Source organism: Anastrepha ludens, chromosome 6 (assembly GCF_028408465.1).
Source record: "Anastrepha ludens isolate Willacy chromosome 6, idAnaLude1.1, whole genome shotgun sequence".
Taxonomy (NCBI): Eukaryota; Metazoa; Arthropoda; class Insecta; order Diptera; family Tephritidae; genus Anastrepha; species Anastrepha ludens.
In genome coordinates, this window is record NC_071502.1 from 92,095,224 (window position 1) to 92,111,651 (window position 16,428).

General features: G+C 37.1%; 1 protein-coding gene across 1 annotated transcript; it reads left to right on the plus strand.

The window, feature by feature from the left end:
* The first annotated feature begins 10,177 nt into the window (after positions 1-10,177).
* LOC128867175 (uncharacterized) lies at positions 10,178-15,846 on the plus strand. The gene is made up of 3 exons (XM_054108269.1): positions 10,178-10,847; positions 11,168-14,284; positions 14,327-15,846. Exons 1-3 carry the CDS (start codon positions 10,178-10,180, stop codon positions 15,844-15,846), a joined length of 5,307 nt encoding a protein of 1,768 aa, XP_053964244.1.
* Positions 15,847-16,428: the final 582 nt, after the last annotated feature.

Here is a 16,428-nt window from a genome sequence, read left to right on the forward strand (position 1 = left end):
ACGATGGAAAGATGACATTGAATGGGACTTTGGGGCTACATATGGACATATCTGATATCAAACGAAAAGCTTATGTCGGAGTGACCTGGCGGCGAATAGTAACGGAAGCAATGGTTTACAACGAACTGTAATGTTATGATGATAATGTTGGTGTTGATCCTTGATGACAAGTTCTCTTGGTATCCGTAGCTCGATAAAGGTTTTCAAAAGATCAAACTAGCCAAGTAACAGTGAGAGTATAGACCTTCTACTCTTGAGAGACTTTAAGTTAATTAAAATCAAACGAGAATTATAGGAAGTTATAAGATTTGAGCATTTTAACGACCAGAGAGTATATTTAAGGAACATCTTCTGTACACGTTCAATTCTCTTAATTGCACATTGGTGGCAAGGCCTCCAGATAACTGTTGCATAGGAAGTAAAACGTAATTTGAGAGTGTAAGAGCACAAGAACTTCGAACTATTACGCCGTATGAAACTTAGGATTGATTAAAAAGTGGAAGCAATAAAGTTAATGAGACTATTAAATGAAAAATGGGAGTCAAAGATCACTCGAAGATCTTTGTATTCATGAACAGATTGAAGTAAAGTGTTAGTAACCCCTTCAATGCTACCTTGTCAAATGTTACGTCCGCTTGTTGGTTGTAGATAGAGGCGAAGTTTTTGCAGGCTGTGCTTGAGATACTTCAAGGACTGGCATGAGAGGATATCACCGGAGCATTGCTAATAATACTCATCTCAGGAGTTCTTGATATGCCCGACCAAACATATCTCTTTGTATATCATAAAAAAGAAATAAGTGCTGCTTTCTACACCTATGCTCATGTCAGGAGAAAATTGCGAGGGCAATAAGTTAATATAATCACTCACTTTCACTAAGGGGCCGTTCAAGTATTACGTAAGCAGATTTATAACAATTATTTACCCCCCATCCCCCTTGTCAGCAAAAGTAAGCATAGCTTTTACCCCCTCCCCCCATGCTTACGTACACATTTTTCAATTAAGAATGTATTTTTTTATATTATGATTATAATGTTATAATTATAATTTTAAAAATAAGAAAATAGATTTAGAATAGAGATTAGATTTTACTGATTCAGTATTCAACATAGAGTAAGGGACAAAAATATTATAATCTTACGAACATAACAAACTTATTTTAAATTTTTGGTACACATATTAATTTCAAATTAACAGTCTTCAGTCCATGAAACCCGAATGCATGATTCTAAGTTTTCGAAGACATTGGATTGCTTGGATTGCTGCTCAGTGTTGTGAATCTGCTCCCTTTCATCCGATTTTGGAATGTCTACGTCGTTCTCATCGAGCCATTCAACATCATGGTGCTCTAAATTTTGAATAATGCACATCATTTCATTAGCACGACGAGCAGCGACTCTTACAGGTCTAACTTTCCTATCAGTGTGCGTGTTTGCTTTTTTATGGATCTTCTCGATGTGACGATTTAGTGACTTGATGAGAGCATGATAAAGACCACACGTTTTGGATGTTCGACTTGATAGTCTCAATTTTCCTGAGTTCTTCAAGAGTTTTTGCGCTGCAGAGATAATCTTTTTTTTATTTCTGGATTTTCATGACAAATATCTTCCAACTTTCTTTTCATACCATCCCTGTGTTTCTTCTGGGCGACTGCGTTTTGAATCTTCCTGTTTAATCGGACCAAGTCAAAATTTTTGGCTATATCACCCGATTATAAAAAACGAAAAGTCCAAATAAAAAAAAAAAAATTGTTGTCACAACAGCCAGATTTACCTGGCTCATTATGTACGGCTACTAGTACGTGTACTGCAGTATACTGCAATGTCGACAACGTGGCTCACTATAAACGTACTCTAAAGCGAGTGCCTAAACGTATGCGTGTATATATGCGGGAATCCCCGAAAATGCGTTTCGTTTTAAAGCATAGACAATGTGAGGGTTGCCATTCGTGTAAAAAAGTAAATAACTACCGATGACGTAATCATCATCTAGACTCCCCTACCCCCATGTCATCTAAAATAAGCAAAACAAAGACTCCCCCAGTGCTTACGTATGTTAATCTTATCTTTCTTCTTTTTTTATGTGAGGAGTTCCTACAAAAATTGTGCAGATTATAAAGGCACTCTACCGTACTGCAGAGCTAACAGTTCTCCATAATGGCGTCACAAGCGAATCAACAATACAGCAGTGAAGTATGTTGAAAGTTTCTGTTATCTCGGTAGTATAATTTCAATGAATGGTGGAGCTGAAGAAGACGCAGAAACCCGTCTGCGTAAAGCTAGGTCAGCCTTTGGATGGTTACAGCCAATTTGGAAGAATAGACAAATTTCGCAGAAAACTAAAACAAGAGTATTCAAATCACTCGTAAAATCTACACTTTTATATGGCAGTGAAACGTGGCTGGTGTCGGGAAGCATTGCGCATAGACTACAAAGCTTCAAAAATAAATTCCTTCGGATAATATGTAAAGTTTTTTGGCCGAACACTATCCGAAATACGGACTTGTGGCAGATCACCGAGCAAGATGCAATCCAAAAGGTGATAAGTGGTCGTAAATGGCGATGAATCGGGCACACTCTCAGAAAGGACAGGGAAAGCATTTGCATAACAGCATTGGAATGAGACCTACAAAGACACAGACGATCTGGTCGTCCACGAAATACTTGGAGGCGTTCTAGCCTTCGTGAATTAGAAACAGTTAACCAAATGCGGGATATCGTAAAGAGAACAGCGGTTAACAGAAAAAGATTTAAATGTTGTTAAAATTCATACAGAAAGAAATTAAATCAGCTGTTGCATTACAATCGACTTACATATATGAATTGTAATTGCTGACAAAATTTATTCAGCTCTAACCGAGCAACGGCGAACGGTATTGGTTTTTTTTGTAAACTTTTAAAGCTTTTTTAAAGAATTCGTCGTTGCATTGCTATTGCCGTTGTGTTATGTAATGTTATGTTGTGCTATGCTATGTTAAGCTATGTTATGTTATGTTATGTTTTATTATGTTATGTTAATTTATGTAATGTTGTATAATGGCATGCTATGTTATTTTATGTTATGCTAAGTTATATTTGGTTAGCAACTAAGTTCCCGCTGTTTGTCAATAGATGCCGCCGGCAGTGTGTGCTAGTCGATTCTAACATAACCTAAGCGTCATAAACCAAGCTTAGATACATGGTAAACAAACTGCTTCGACACCTTAGTGATTTTGTTTTGGTATCTTATACTTTTGGTTCTGTGAAAATGTCTGCTTTTGTGCCGAATAATCGTCATTTGCGGGAAGTGTTGATTTTTCTCTTTCATTCGAAAAAAGGGCGGCTGAAGCGTATCGAGAGCTACAAAAAAGTTTATGGAGATGCTGCTTTAAGTGAAACAACGTGCCGATATTGGTTCCGTCGCTTCAAAGACGGTAATTTTAATGTTGACGACCGTCCGCGTGAAGGAAGGCCAAACCCTTTCGAAGACGCTGAATTGGAGGCATTGCTCAATGAGGATCCATGTCAAACGCAAGAAGAGCTTGCATCAGTATTAGGAGTTACCCGCAAATCCATTTCCAAACGATTGCGTGCTTTGGGAATGATTCAGAAACAGGGGACTTGGGTTCCTTAAGAGTTAAAACCAAGGGAAGTTGAACGTCGTTTTTTCGCCTGTGAGCAACTGCTCCAACGGCAAAAAAGGAAGGCGTTTCTTCAAAACTGGATTCATTACAGCAATCCAAAGAAAAGAAAGTCATGAGGACTGCCCGGTCATGCTGCTACGTCGTCACCTCGACCGAATATTTCCGCTGCAAAGGTTATTTGGTGGGACCAAGTTTTTGTTATTTATTATGAACTGTTAAAACCAAGCGAAACCATCACTGGGGATCGGTATCGACTTCAATTGATGCGATTCAGCCGAGCACTGCGCGAGAAGCGGCCGCAATACGCGGAGAGGCATGAAAAAGTGATTCTACAGCATGACAACGCTCGGCCTCACGTTGCCAAACCCGTTAAAACCTACCTGGAAACACTGAAATGGGAAATCCTACCCCACCCGCCATATTCTCCAGATATTGCGCCATCCGATTATCAACTGTTCCGATCGGTGGCACATGGTCTAGCTGACCAGCAGTTCCATTCATATGAAGAGATCAAAAAATGACTTGATCCGTGGATACCTCAAAAGATGAACAGTTTTACCGCGACGGTATACGAGATCTACCAGAAAGATGTGAAAAAGTAGTAGCCAGCGATGGGAAATACTTCAAATGATTCGCCTGTAACCATTTTTTTAGAATAAAGTTGTATTTTCATCAAAAAAGAAAAAACAGTTATATTTTATTATATAAATTTATACAGCGTTACATATTGCCATGTTATGCTATGTTATGTTATCTGTTGCCATTTACATTTCATTGCAGATAAGTTTTATTCAAGTCGTCCATTTTTTTTCTCATCACCTCACCAAACTTTACTTGACTTTTAACATTTTTATTTTTAAAATATTTACCTATTTTCCTTATTAATTCATGTAATTATTTATACCTACTTGCACGGCACAAAAATTCATCACACAAAATAAATTACCTATTCTTACATTGCTTAATTCACACAAATTAGAAACAACAAATTGTAAAATGAACAGTAAACAGCTGCATGCGGGAGCATGAAAAAAAAAACGAAAAAAAGCAGAAACCACAAACATATGACAACATTTAGCAAAACATTTCAGTAATTACTTTAACGATTTCCGCCCGCAACATAAGATTGCATGCACACGCATACACACACATGCACTTACATACCTGTACATTCGAGTGTAAGCAATTTTTGCAGACGCTAGCCGCCTTTCGTTTTTACAGCAGCCATGTTGAGATTTTAAGAGTGTGTATAACTATATTTACTTATATGTCTCCACACACACACACACACACACAAGCTAATACTATCATATTTGCTTGCCTATTGTGGTTGTTGCATTATAGCTTTTGTGCACTACTCAGCTTTCTCAACCATAAAGTTTAATTAACATTTCATTTTCCTATTTTTCATCGTCGCCTACAGGTCTGTCCGTACACTGCTTAGTCAAAGCGTCTGCAAATACAAAAGCCAATGGCAACATTGGGTTAGAGAAGAGAAGAAAGTAAAATTCACATGTATGCACATCTAGGGGGTGGTACATATGTATGTATGCATGTGCCCATGTATGTATACCTGCTTTGGTGCACAAACTACATTTACCCACCTACGCCTCCTTCTATGGGCGACCGCTTGTAGCAGATGTTTCCTACACACGTCGTCTACTCTAACTTTATTGGTATTGGAAAGTTGTCGGCAACACCTCAATATTTTCTACTTTTGCCGTTACAAGCGCTTCGCCAGCACCTCGACCGCTCTGCCGACTGTGGGGTCATGCGGCTGTGAGGTTCGAAACTTTTTGGTATCGACTAGATGAACAATTATTACGGTGTATGACATCCGGCGAGTATGTGTGTGCGTGCATGTATGGATAAGTATAGAAGCAATAATGCCGAAATATATGCGTATATGTGTGTGTAATCAGACTGTCAGTTGTCTCGCTTGCTACGTTTGTTTAATTTAAAATACAACTGGCAATTAATAAAGTTTTTGCTTTTTTGGGAATTTTTCTCTTTTACACTTCATGAATTTTGAAATATTTTGGGAGCTTACCTTACATTGCATTTAACTATTTTTCAAATCAGCACCAATTATGTGTAGTTTAAAAGTAGATATTTGTAGTCATATTTGTTTATGTGTGTGTTATTGAAATTGGGTATTTGTTGTTTTAGTTATTGTGGACGAATGGTCGCAAGTTAAACCGACCACAAATTGGCAGTTTTAGGACGAAAAATATTGCCTTAGAAACATTCGAGAATGTGTTTTTTTACAAATGATAAAAGAAAAAAGAGTTTTGCCAAAAATATTGAACAAAAAAAAATAAAATTTTTTCGCATGGAACATTTTTTTAAAAGGTCATTTTATTCTATAAGGTAAAGAAAAAAATTATAAACATTCGGGGATGTGTTTTTCACAAATGATAAGAGAAAAGAGTTTTTTCGCAAACAAATAGAAAAAACAAATTTTTTTTCCAGTAGAAAATTCTTTTTAAAAGTATATTTTATTAAAAAAAAAAATAAAAAAAAAAACTTAAGGTTGTGGTTTTCGCAAATGATAAGAGAAAAAAGTGGTTTCCCAAAAATATTGAACCAGAAAATTACATTTTTTCCATAGAATTTTTTTAAACGTACATTTTATCCTAAAAAATTAGGAAAATGTTAAACAACCGAAGATATTTAACATTGAATAAATCTCAAAATTATAAAAGTTAGAAAAAATAATTGCAATTTACTCAAAAAAATATGTTAAAAAACCGGAGAACCAATTTTAAGGAAAAAAAAATTAAAAAGAAATTTTTAATTAACTTAATTCTTTTGAAATTCAATTAAAAAAATTTGCTTCCATAATTTTGTTGTTAATTCAAAATACAAAATTTAAGACAAATAAACACCATATTTAAAAACTTAAAAAAAAGAATTTCAAAAATTAAAAATTAAATTAATTTTTTGTGATTTCAATTAAATTTTTTTTTTTAATATTACTTTGTTAGTTGAAAATACAAAATATAAAATAAAAAAAAAAAATTAAAAAAAAAAAAAATTAAAAAACTTAAAATTGAATTTATTCTTTTGGAATTCAATGAAAATTATTTCTATGATTTTTTTGTTAATTAAAACTACAAAATTTAAGAAAAATATAATTTTCACAAAAGATATTTAACATTGAATAAATCTTAAAATTATAAAATTTTCCGAAATATGTTAAAAAACCGAAGAACCAATTTTAAGGAAAATAAAATTTAAAAAAAAAATTTTAAATTAACTTAATGCTTTTGAAATTCAATTAAAAAATTTGTTTTCATAATTTTTTTTGTTAATTCAAAATACAAAATTTAAGACAAATATGGCTTTTTAAAAACTTAAAAAAAGAATTTGAAAAATTAAAAATTCAATTATTTTCTTGGGATTTCAATTAAAATTTTTTTTATCATTACTTTGTTAGTTGAAAATACAAAATATAAAATAAAAAAATATTAAAAAAAGAATTAAAAAAAATGAAAAATTAAATTAATTCTTTTGGAATTCGATTAAAAATTGGTTTTATGATTATTTTTTTTTCAATATATAAAATTTAAGAAAAACAAAAGTTTTTAAAAATTAAAAAAATAATTAAAGAAATTGAAAATTTGAATTAATTCTTTTGGAATGCAATTAAAAAATTGTTTTTATGACTATTTTTTTTAATTCCAAATATAAAATTTAAGAAAAATAATTTTTTCAGAAAAATTAAAAAAATAATTAGAGAAATTAAAAATTTGAACTAACTTGTTTGGAATGCAATTAAACTATTATTTCTATGATTTTTTTGTTAACTCTAAATACAAAATTTAAGAAAATTAGAAATTAAATTCGTTCTTTTGGAATTCAATTAAATTGTTTTTTAATGATTCTTCGTTAATGCAAAATACCAAATTTAATAAAAATATAATTTTTTTAATGGATAAGTTAGAAAAAATTTGAAAAAAATTAAAAAAAATATTATTTTTTTGTGCAAGAAATTTTATTAACTATGTTTTTGTAGAATCGATTTCAAAAAGATCTTTAAAAATTCCATTACAAAATTTTCAACATTGAAGAAATCTCAAAATTATTAAACTTTTTCAAAAGTTTTTCAGTCAACTTCTTATTATGCTCAAAACTAAACTAATTTAAAAAAATCAAAACCATATCCAAAATACTTGAATCTCCTGACATTTGTGTTTCCTCTGTGTTTTCTCCCATCCAAATTTGTTTGGTTTCATCCAGCGGCTTCTACTTAAAAAAAATACATTTCGTCGCTACCAGCTGAATTACAATTCTCGCAGGATTTCAGTCAATCAACTTATCCAACGGAAAACTGAACAAAAATCGCCAAACGTCGCCGAAGCGCCAAATTTTTCAATCGTCCTCCAAGACATTTGCATTATTACGCTTAATCAGAAAAGCCCTCCTTTGAGAAAATCACACAATTTTACACTTACATGCAGTCCAATTACTAAATTTCATTTTACTGTCAACAATTTAGTATTCTTAAAAAACATTCAGTCGCTTGCGCTTCGCTTCTCAAAATGATCGATTTTCAATGCCATTTAGATATGACTGAGAATTGAAGCAAAATTCCCATACTTAACCGGCCATTGACTGCAGGCAGCATGGCAACTCAACGTTTAAGTTTGAGCTTTATTTCCCACCCGCTTTCCACCTTTATCGCTTTCGCTACTCTGCCTACTCTTGCGGATGCCAGCTATCGACTGCAGTGTTTGGAGAATTTATTTACTTGTTGGCGTGGGTCTATTATTTCGATTGAAATAATAAGCTCTTCAGGGAGGCCTGTAGCGAGATAGCGTGAAAGCGGCTCATACATCTTCACTTCCCCCCAAGTGCATAGTTAGCCATTGCAATTCTTCCGGCATCCTCGGCGAAAATTGTGTGTAGGCACAGTTTGCCCAGTTTGGGTTTTTACGAGTTTCCCGCAACGGCTTATATTGTTTTTTATTTATTCTTTATTTCTTCATTTGCGCGTCAATGCTGTCAAAGTGTTTTTATTTTCCACGATATCCTTCTATTTTATTTGCCTACCTTTTTTATTTGCTATTATCATTATTTCTCCTTTATATTTCGCATTTTATATCTTCATTGCAGTTTCGCTAGCGGCTCAGCGCTTGTGAACTTTATCGGACTGTTTATTTGTTTATTTGGCCAAAAGCGCTTGGTTAGGAAGCCCCCTCTCTCACACTCTCTCTCTCTCACTATCTCTCTTATGCCTTGTCACATCGCATAAAGATTCAATGTCCTTTTGAGCCTTCACATCGCTTACTGTAATTTCGTATTGACAGCAAATGCGGGCGGTTCAAACGCGCGTTTACCCCATACTTTGTGACTCATCAGTAGAACTGGCTGTTTTTTATATTGCGCTTTGTCCTTCCATTTGTTTTGTATTTTATTGTTCTGCGTCTATTATTTTTTATCGTCAGTGTCAATATTTATTCTGGCAATTTGACGTTTATTACTTTAGCAGCGGAATCAGTTGTGGGGGATGGAAATGCATTTGTTTGGGTTGTTCTTGCTTTTGTCGCTCTTCGTTTGGAAATTGAATTGTTCGTGGCGTCCAATTATGGAAGTGTTTATTGTTATTCTCAGTGGTGACAAAAAATGGGATAATTATATAAAGAGGGCGCTGTAAAGGATGGAACAAAGGAGGAAAGAAGGGACACTGTTAGGTAGGGTTTTATTTTCGAAAGCTTTCTATTGGCATTGAGTGAGCGGTTTGTCAGTGTAATTAGAAAAAATGGCGTGATTTAATAACCACAGGGAGGCAAATTCAAAAGGTGTGGCTGGCTATTTCAAGAATTCATTAATTCTATGAAAATAGCTTGAAAAGATAAGATCTTTCGATTTTGTAACACTCAAAGTCTTTTTTCATGTAGCCGAATTAGAAAAAATCTGAAGTTTTATTATTTAATTGAATCAATTTTTAGCAATGCAACATTTTTTAAATGTCTCTTTTAAAATAACTAAATTTTTTTAGTGAACAAAATTATTAGATTTTTTTATTCCTTTGGAATTCAATTAAAACATCGTTTTTATGATTTTTTGTTTATTCAAAACACAAAATTTTAGAAAAAAAAATATAAAAAAAAAATCTAAAATTAACTTAATACTTTTGTAATTCAATTAAAAATTGTTTTTATGATTTTTTTGTTAAAAAAAAATACAAAATTTAACACAAATATGGTTGTTGACAAATGATATGTAAAATTTGTAATAAGTAGAATTACAACCCTGCTTGTGAACCAAAGTTGCGCACTCATTCTTCTTCGTTCTATTCTATTTTTCATTCGCATACGATCAGTCGAGGAAGAAGGGGTGCAAAACTGTGGTAAGTTTCTATATTTTATTAAAATACAGAATGTACAATATTAAATTGAATTTCAGAATAAACCGTTCTTTGCCATTGAGTTAGTAGCAAACCCCTTTCATCTCATCGTAGCCGCGACATCTTTATTCACAATTTGATTATTTGCGATTAACTGCGTATTTTTCCCTGCCGTAAAAGAGTGAAAGTTTGGGGCCGTTTAAATGAATGATCCGGAGGAAACCATAGAAAAACGCCGCAGTCCTCGGCTCAACAAATTAGAACCAGAGTCAGGTGAAGTTCAGCCTAATTCCACCGCCATCATAATCGACGCCGCCTCCGCCGCCACCACGCATACCAACGCCACAACTGCTGCCAGCACGTATACAAACGTCACAAATACCGCCCTCTCATCAGAATCCGTAAGTTTAAGATTGGAAATGAAGAATCAAATCGCCACTCTTCAAAGACAACTAGAAGAAGCACAGGTAAGATTAAGTGAACAAAACCGCCACTGCCAAAGGCTAGAGATTGCTTTGCGTAGCTCAGGTCATTTAGATAGTGCTACATCCACCGCCACGACAACAACAATACCCGTCGTTGCGTCATCGTTAGCACCCGCTATAGGTGCTCCGTTATATGAATTCCCAAATTTTTCATGTACTTCACGTATGCAAAAATTGTCGGTTAACGCAACAACAAATAACATCACGCCATCGACCATAAACAGTTATGCACATTTTGCGACGTCGACTATCACGAGCAGCGCTGCCATGCTGCCAGGCCAGCAAGCCGCTGAAAACGGTGGTAGTTTTTTTTCGCTGCCGTCGTTAACTGCGAGCGCCGTCTTTGCGCCAACGTATTCAATAAAGGGCCAAACACACGCTACACTAGGTAATTCTGGCGTGCCGTTTACATCGTCGTCGATAATTTCGCCCCCTGTTTTTAATAATTATAACAGTATTGTTCATGGTCCTATGCCAACAAATGACTTAAACAATTTTTCATTTTTAAACAATTCTGCAACAGTACCACGGAAGTTGCAAGATTTACCCGAATTTAGCGGCGAGCCAGAAGACTGGCCAATTTTTTATACAGCCTACGTCCAATCGACTTCAATGTACAACTACACTAATCTGGAAAACAATCAACGGTTGCAGAAAGCTGTTAAAGGAGAAGCGCGGGAAGTGATTAAATCGCTTTAATTCATCCAGACAACGCCAGCGCCGCCATAGAGCAACTCCGTTTTCGCTTTGGCCGACCCGAACAATTAATTCAGAGTCAGCTACGTCAAGCGAGGGATTTGCCTAATATTTCGGAGAATGCATTGTCCAAACTGGTACCCTTTGCCACTAAAGTGAGAAACCTAGCAACATTCTTACAGTCAGCGAATGGACAACAACACATCGCCAATCCTACGCTATTAGAGGAACTATTAGCTAAGCTTCCTATGAGTAAGAAACTGGAGTGGGCCAAAGTCGCCGCCTCAATACAGCCGTATCCGACAATTGTACATTTTAGCGCTTGGGTAAGTGAACTTGCTAATCTGATATGTACAGTGCAAGACATCGACAATAAAGATCAAAAGCGTCGTGCGGTGTTACATACATCCGAAAAACAGTGTCTAGGTTATGCAGGTGTAACTCCCGTTAAGTGTCCATTATGCCAGGAGCAACATAAACTGCAAGATTGCCGTCGTTTTTTAAATGCCGCAGTGTCTAATAGATGGGAGTTCGCGAAGAAACATCGCGCTTGTTTTTCATGCTTGAACGTGGGCCATAACACGCGTAACTGTCGCCGTAAAAAGCTTTGTTTAGAAGAAGGATGCCAGCGTAGACACCACAGTTTATTGCATGAGGCCAATGCTGTTACGCCGACCTTAAGTTTATTAAAGGAAGAACAAAGTGACGTACGAGGAAACGTGTTGAGCTGCGCAAATGTTAGCAGCACTAAGCCCAAGCTGCTCTTTCGTGTGCTGCCGGTAACCTTGTATGGCGATAATAAGCGCATCGATACGTACGCCCTATTGGATGAAGGTTCTTCAATTACGATGTTAGACAGTGATTTGGCCAAGGAGTTGGGAGTACGCGGCCGTCGACATTCGTTAGATATACAATGGTTTGGAGGAAGAACAGCCCAAGAGTCGACTGAGGTTTTCAATATTGAAATTAGCGGTGTTGGTAAAAATAGGCGCTACCTACTGCGCGACGTGTATACCGTAGCTAATCTAGGTTTGCCCATGCAGAGTTTAAGTCATGATGATTTAAAGAGCAGTGACAAATCAATTTCGTCTCTGCCTCTCCAGCCATATTTTGATGCTGTGCCTCAACTTTTAATTGGAATCGATCATGCACACTTAGGCCTGCCGATTGACATAAAAGGGATTAGTGAGCAAGGTCCGTACGCTTGCAACACTAAACTAGGGTGGGTAGTTTTTGGTCCAACCAGTCGTGCGTCGTTAGCAACCCGCTCTTGTCTTTTTTTACGTACCCAAGAAATGCAAGAAGAAGAAGACATGCGTCAACTTGTGTTCGACTATTTCAATATTGAAAGTCTTGGCGTTAGATCTTCGCCACCTGTCGAAAGCAATGATGACGTCAGAGCTAAGATGTTACTTGAAGGCACAACTAAACGAGTGGGAGGTCGATTTCAAACAGGGCTATTATGGAAGGACGACAGCATACAACTGCCCGATAATTATACGGCTGCTCTACATAGGCTTGAAGGGATTGAGAGAAAGATGAAACGCGACGAAACGTTCGCAACCGCGTACAAAGAGATCATTGATGGGTACCTAAGTAAAGGCTATGCTCGAAAGCTTACGCCCAAGGAATCGAGTATGACTTCATCCAGGAAATGGTACCTCCCACACTTCGGTGTCGTCAACCCAAATAAACCTCAAAAATTACGCTTTGTTTTTGACGCAGCGTCGCGATTTGAAGGGGTATCTCTGAACTCCAAGTTATTGAAGGGACCACAGCTCTACATATCACTACCTTCGATTTTATTTAATTTTAGAACACGTGCAGTTGCAGTTTGCGGAGATATTAAAGAGATGTTCCACCAGGTAGCTATACAGCCAGTAGACAGGTGTGCACAGCGTTTTCTTTGGCGTGATGGCGAAAATACTAAGCCACCTGAGGAGTACGAGATGCGAGTGATGATTTTCGGCGCCGCGTGCTCGCCTTGCTCGGCGCAATATGTCATGAGGCTGAACGCCAAGGAGCACCACGAAAGTCATCCTCGTGCAATTAAAGCTATTTTTGATCATCATTATATTGATGATTTTGTTGACAGTTTTGATGGAATTGAAGAGGCCGTAGATATCTCAAAGCAGGTTCGTGACATTCACAGCGATGGTGGATTCGAGTTACGTGGATTCGTATCGAACTCAGAGAAGGTAGTTAAAGAATTAAATGGTAGTACGGCAACGAAACAGATCGCAGTCGCTGAGAGCACAGAGAAGGTTCTTGGGTTATATTGGGAGTCAGCAACTGATAATTTTAAATTCAACCTGAAGTTCCATCGCATTGAACAAGCAGTAATCACAGGCGAAAGGAGTCCCACAAAAAGGGAACTTCTTAGTATTATTATGTCAATATTCGACCCGTTGGGATTTTTAAGTCACTTTACTGTTGCAGCCAAATCTCTTATGCGTGAAGTATGGCGTCGTGATGTCCGTTGGGATGAGCCCATCCCAAATGATGTGAATATAATATGGGAAAGGTGGCGCCAGCAGATGCACAAAGTAGCGGGATTTCGTGTGCCGCGATTCTATTTCCCACATGGTGCGCCTTCGGATTTGGAGCTGCATGTGTTCGTTGACGCTAGCGAAGAGGCCTTCGCTGCTGTCGCCTACTGGAGGTCAAGAAAGTCGACTGGTGAAGTTGGTGTTACGTTAGTTTGTGCGAAGACGAAGTGCGCTCCACTGAAGGCCGTAACCATTCCACGCCTGGAATTGCAAGCAGCCGTCCTGGGTGTACGTTTACGAAAATTGATATTGGAAAATCACCAAATACGCCCTGAACGATGCTTCTTATGGAGCGACTCCAGAACTATCTTGAAGTGGATTGGAAGCGAACATCGATGCTACAAACCGTATGTGGCGCACCGCGTTGCAGAGATTTTAGATGGGAGTGAAGTTCGCGAATGGCGATGGGTGCCAACGAAAGACAATGCAGCCGATGAGGCGACAAGAAGCCATGGGAGTGTTGATTTCTCACTAAAATCTCGCTGGCTACAGGGACCGAATTTTCTGAGACGCGATGAAGAGACGTGGCCTGCTGAAGAAAACATCAGCAAGATCTTTGTGGAAGCAGATGAAGAGCTCCGTTCTAAATTTTCTTTAATTGCCAACAACTATATTTTTATAGATTACAATCGTTTCTCAAATTTACTTAGATTAAAAAGAGCAGTAGCGTGGGTGCTTCGATTCATAAACCGCTGCCGTAAACGGGAGCTAAAATATCTGGAATATGGACTTACTGCTGTTGAACTGGAAGCCGCGGAGCACCTATTATGCCTACGCGTTCAATCGGAATCATTTACTTCAGAACGCAACAGTATCGAAATTGGTAAAGCCATTCCAAATGACAGCGCATTAAAGCAACTTTCGCCATATCTGGACGACAGGGGGCTACTTCGTGTACAAGGGCGCATAGATGCAGCTAGCTTCTTACCGTATAACATCAGAAGACCGATCATACTGCCGTATGGACATATATTTACGCATCTGGTCGTTAATTATCACCATTGCACAATGAAGCACCAGAATCACGAGGCGACTATAAGCAATATACGTCAGAAATACTGGATTCCCCGAATAAGGCAAATGCTACGACGTGTAATAGCCGGATGTAAATATTGTCAAGTCAGGAAGACAGAACCTCACGCGCCTATGATGGGTCCTCTACCAGAGGATCGTTTGAAGCCCTATGTACGACCATTTACTTATACGGGACTGGACTATTTTGGGCCTATTTCGGTTACTATCGGGCGGCGAACTGAAAAGCGTTGGGTCGCGTTGTTTACGTGCCTCACCGTGCGCGCAATCCACCTGGAAATCGCCCACGACTTATCAACGGATTCCTGTATAATAGTTATGCGCAACTTCATGAATCGGAGAGGGGTTCCAACACGTCTACGATCTGACAATGGGAAAAACTTCATCGGGGCCAACGAAGAAGCGAAACGTTTTCCTGATGTTTTTGACACTGAGCGAATACAAAATGAATTGTCAACCAAGGGAGTTGAATGGTTCTTCAACTGCCCCGCCAATCCATCTGAAGGAGGAATTTGGGAAAGAATGGTGCAGAGCGTTAAAAGGGTTCTTCGACATTCATTAAAAGAAAAAGCGCCACGTGAGCATGTCTTACAAAGCTTTCTGATAGAAGCGGAAAACATAGTAAACTCACGTCCATTGACGCATCTGCCCATCTCTCCCGACGAAGACGAGCCATTAACGCCTAACCACTTCCTGATTGGCGTGGGTAATATCCCTAAAACTCCAACGGCCAACTCTCCTGGTGAAAAGATACCTTTATTACGCAAGCAATGGCTCATTGCACGAAGCCTAAGAGATGCATTTTGGAAGCGATGGGTACTGGAGTATCTACCAACGCTAACCCGAAGAGTTAAGTGGTGTGAACGAACCGCGCCTCTTAAAGAGGGTGATGTAGTATTTATTTGCGATCCGAATGTGCCAAGGATTCAGTGGCGACGTGGTATTGTTGAGCGTGTGTATACTGGCGCAGATGGTGTGGCTCGGCGTGCGGACGTGCGTACGGTTGGTGGACTTCTGCAACGAGCGGTATCTAAATTGGCAGTCCTGGATCTGGAAAGTGGTGAAGCTGATCGCTCCACGGGGGTGGGGGTGTTGACAAATGATATGTAAAATTTGTAATAAGTAGAATTACAACCCTGCTTGTGAACCAAAGTTGCGCACTCATTCTTCTTCGTTCTATTCTATTTTTCATTCGCATACGATCAGTCGAGGAAGAAGGGGTGCAAAACTGTGGTAAGTTTCTATATTTTATTAAAATACAGAATGTACAATATTAAATTGAATTTCAGAATAAACCGTTCTTTGCCATTGAGTTAGTAGCAAACCCCTTTCATCTCATCGTAGCCGCGACAATGGTTTTTAAAAACCTAAAAAAAAAGAATTTTAAAAATTCAAAATTAAATTAATTTTTGTGGAATTCAAATAAATTATTTTTTTATGATTATTTTGTTAATTAAAAATACAAAATTTAAAAATTAAAAAAAAAAAAAAATGAGAAAAATTAAAAATTGAATTTATTCTTTTGGAATTCAATAAAAAATTATTTCTTCAATTTTTTTGTTAATTAAAAATACAAAATTTAAGAAAAATATAATTTTTTAAAAAATTAAAAAAAGAATTAAAAAATTAAAAATTAAATTAATTCTTTTGGAATTCAATAAAAAATAATTTCTTTGATTTTTTTGTTAACTA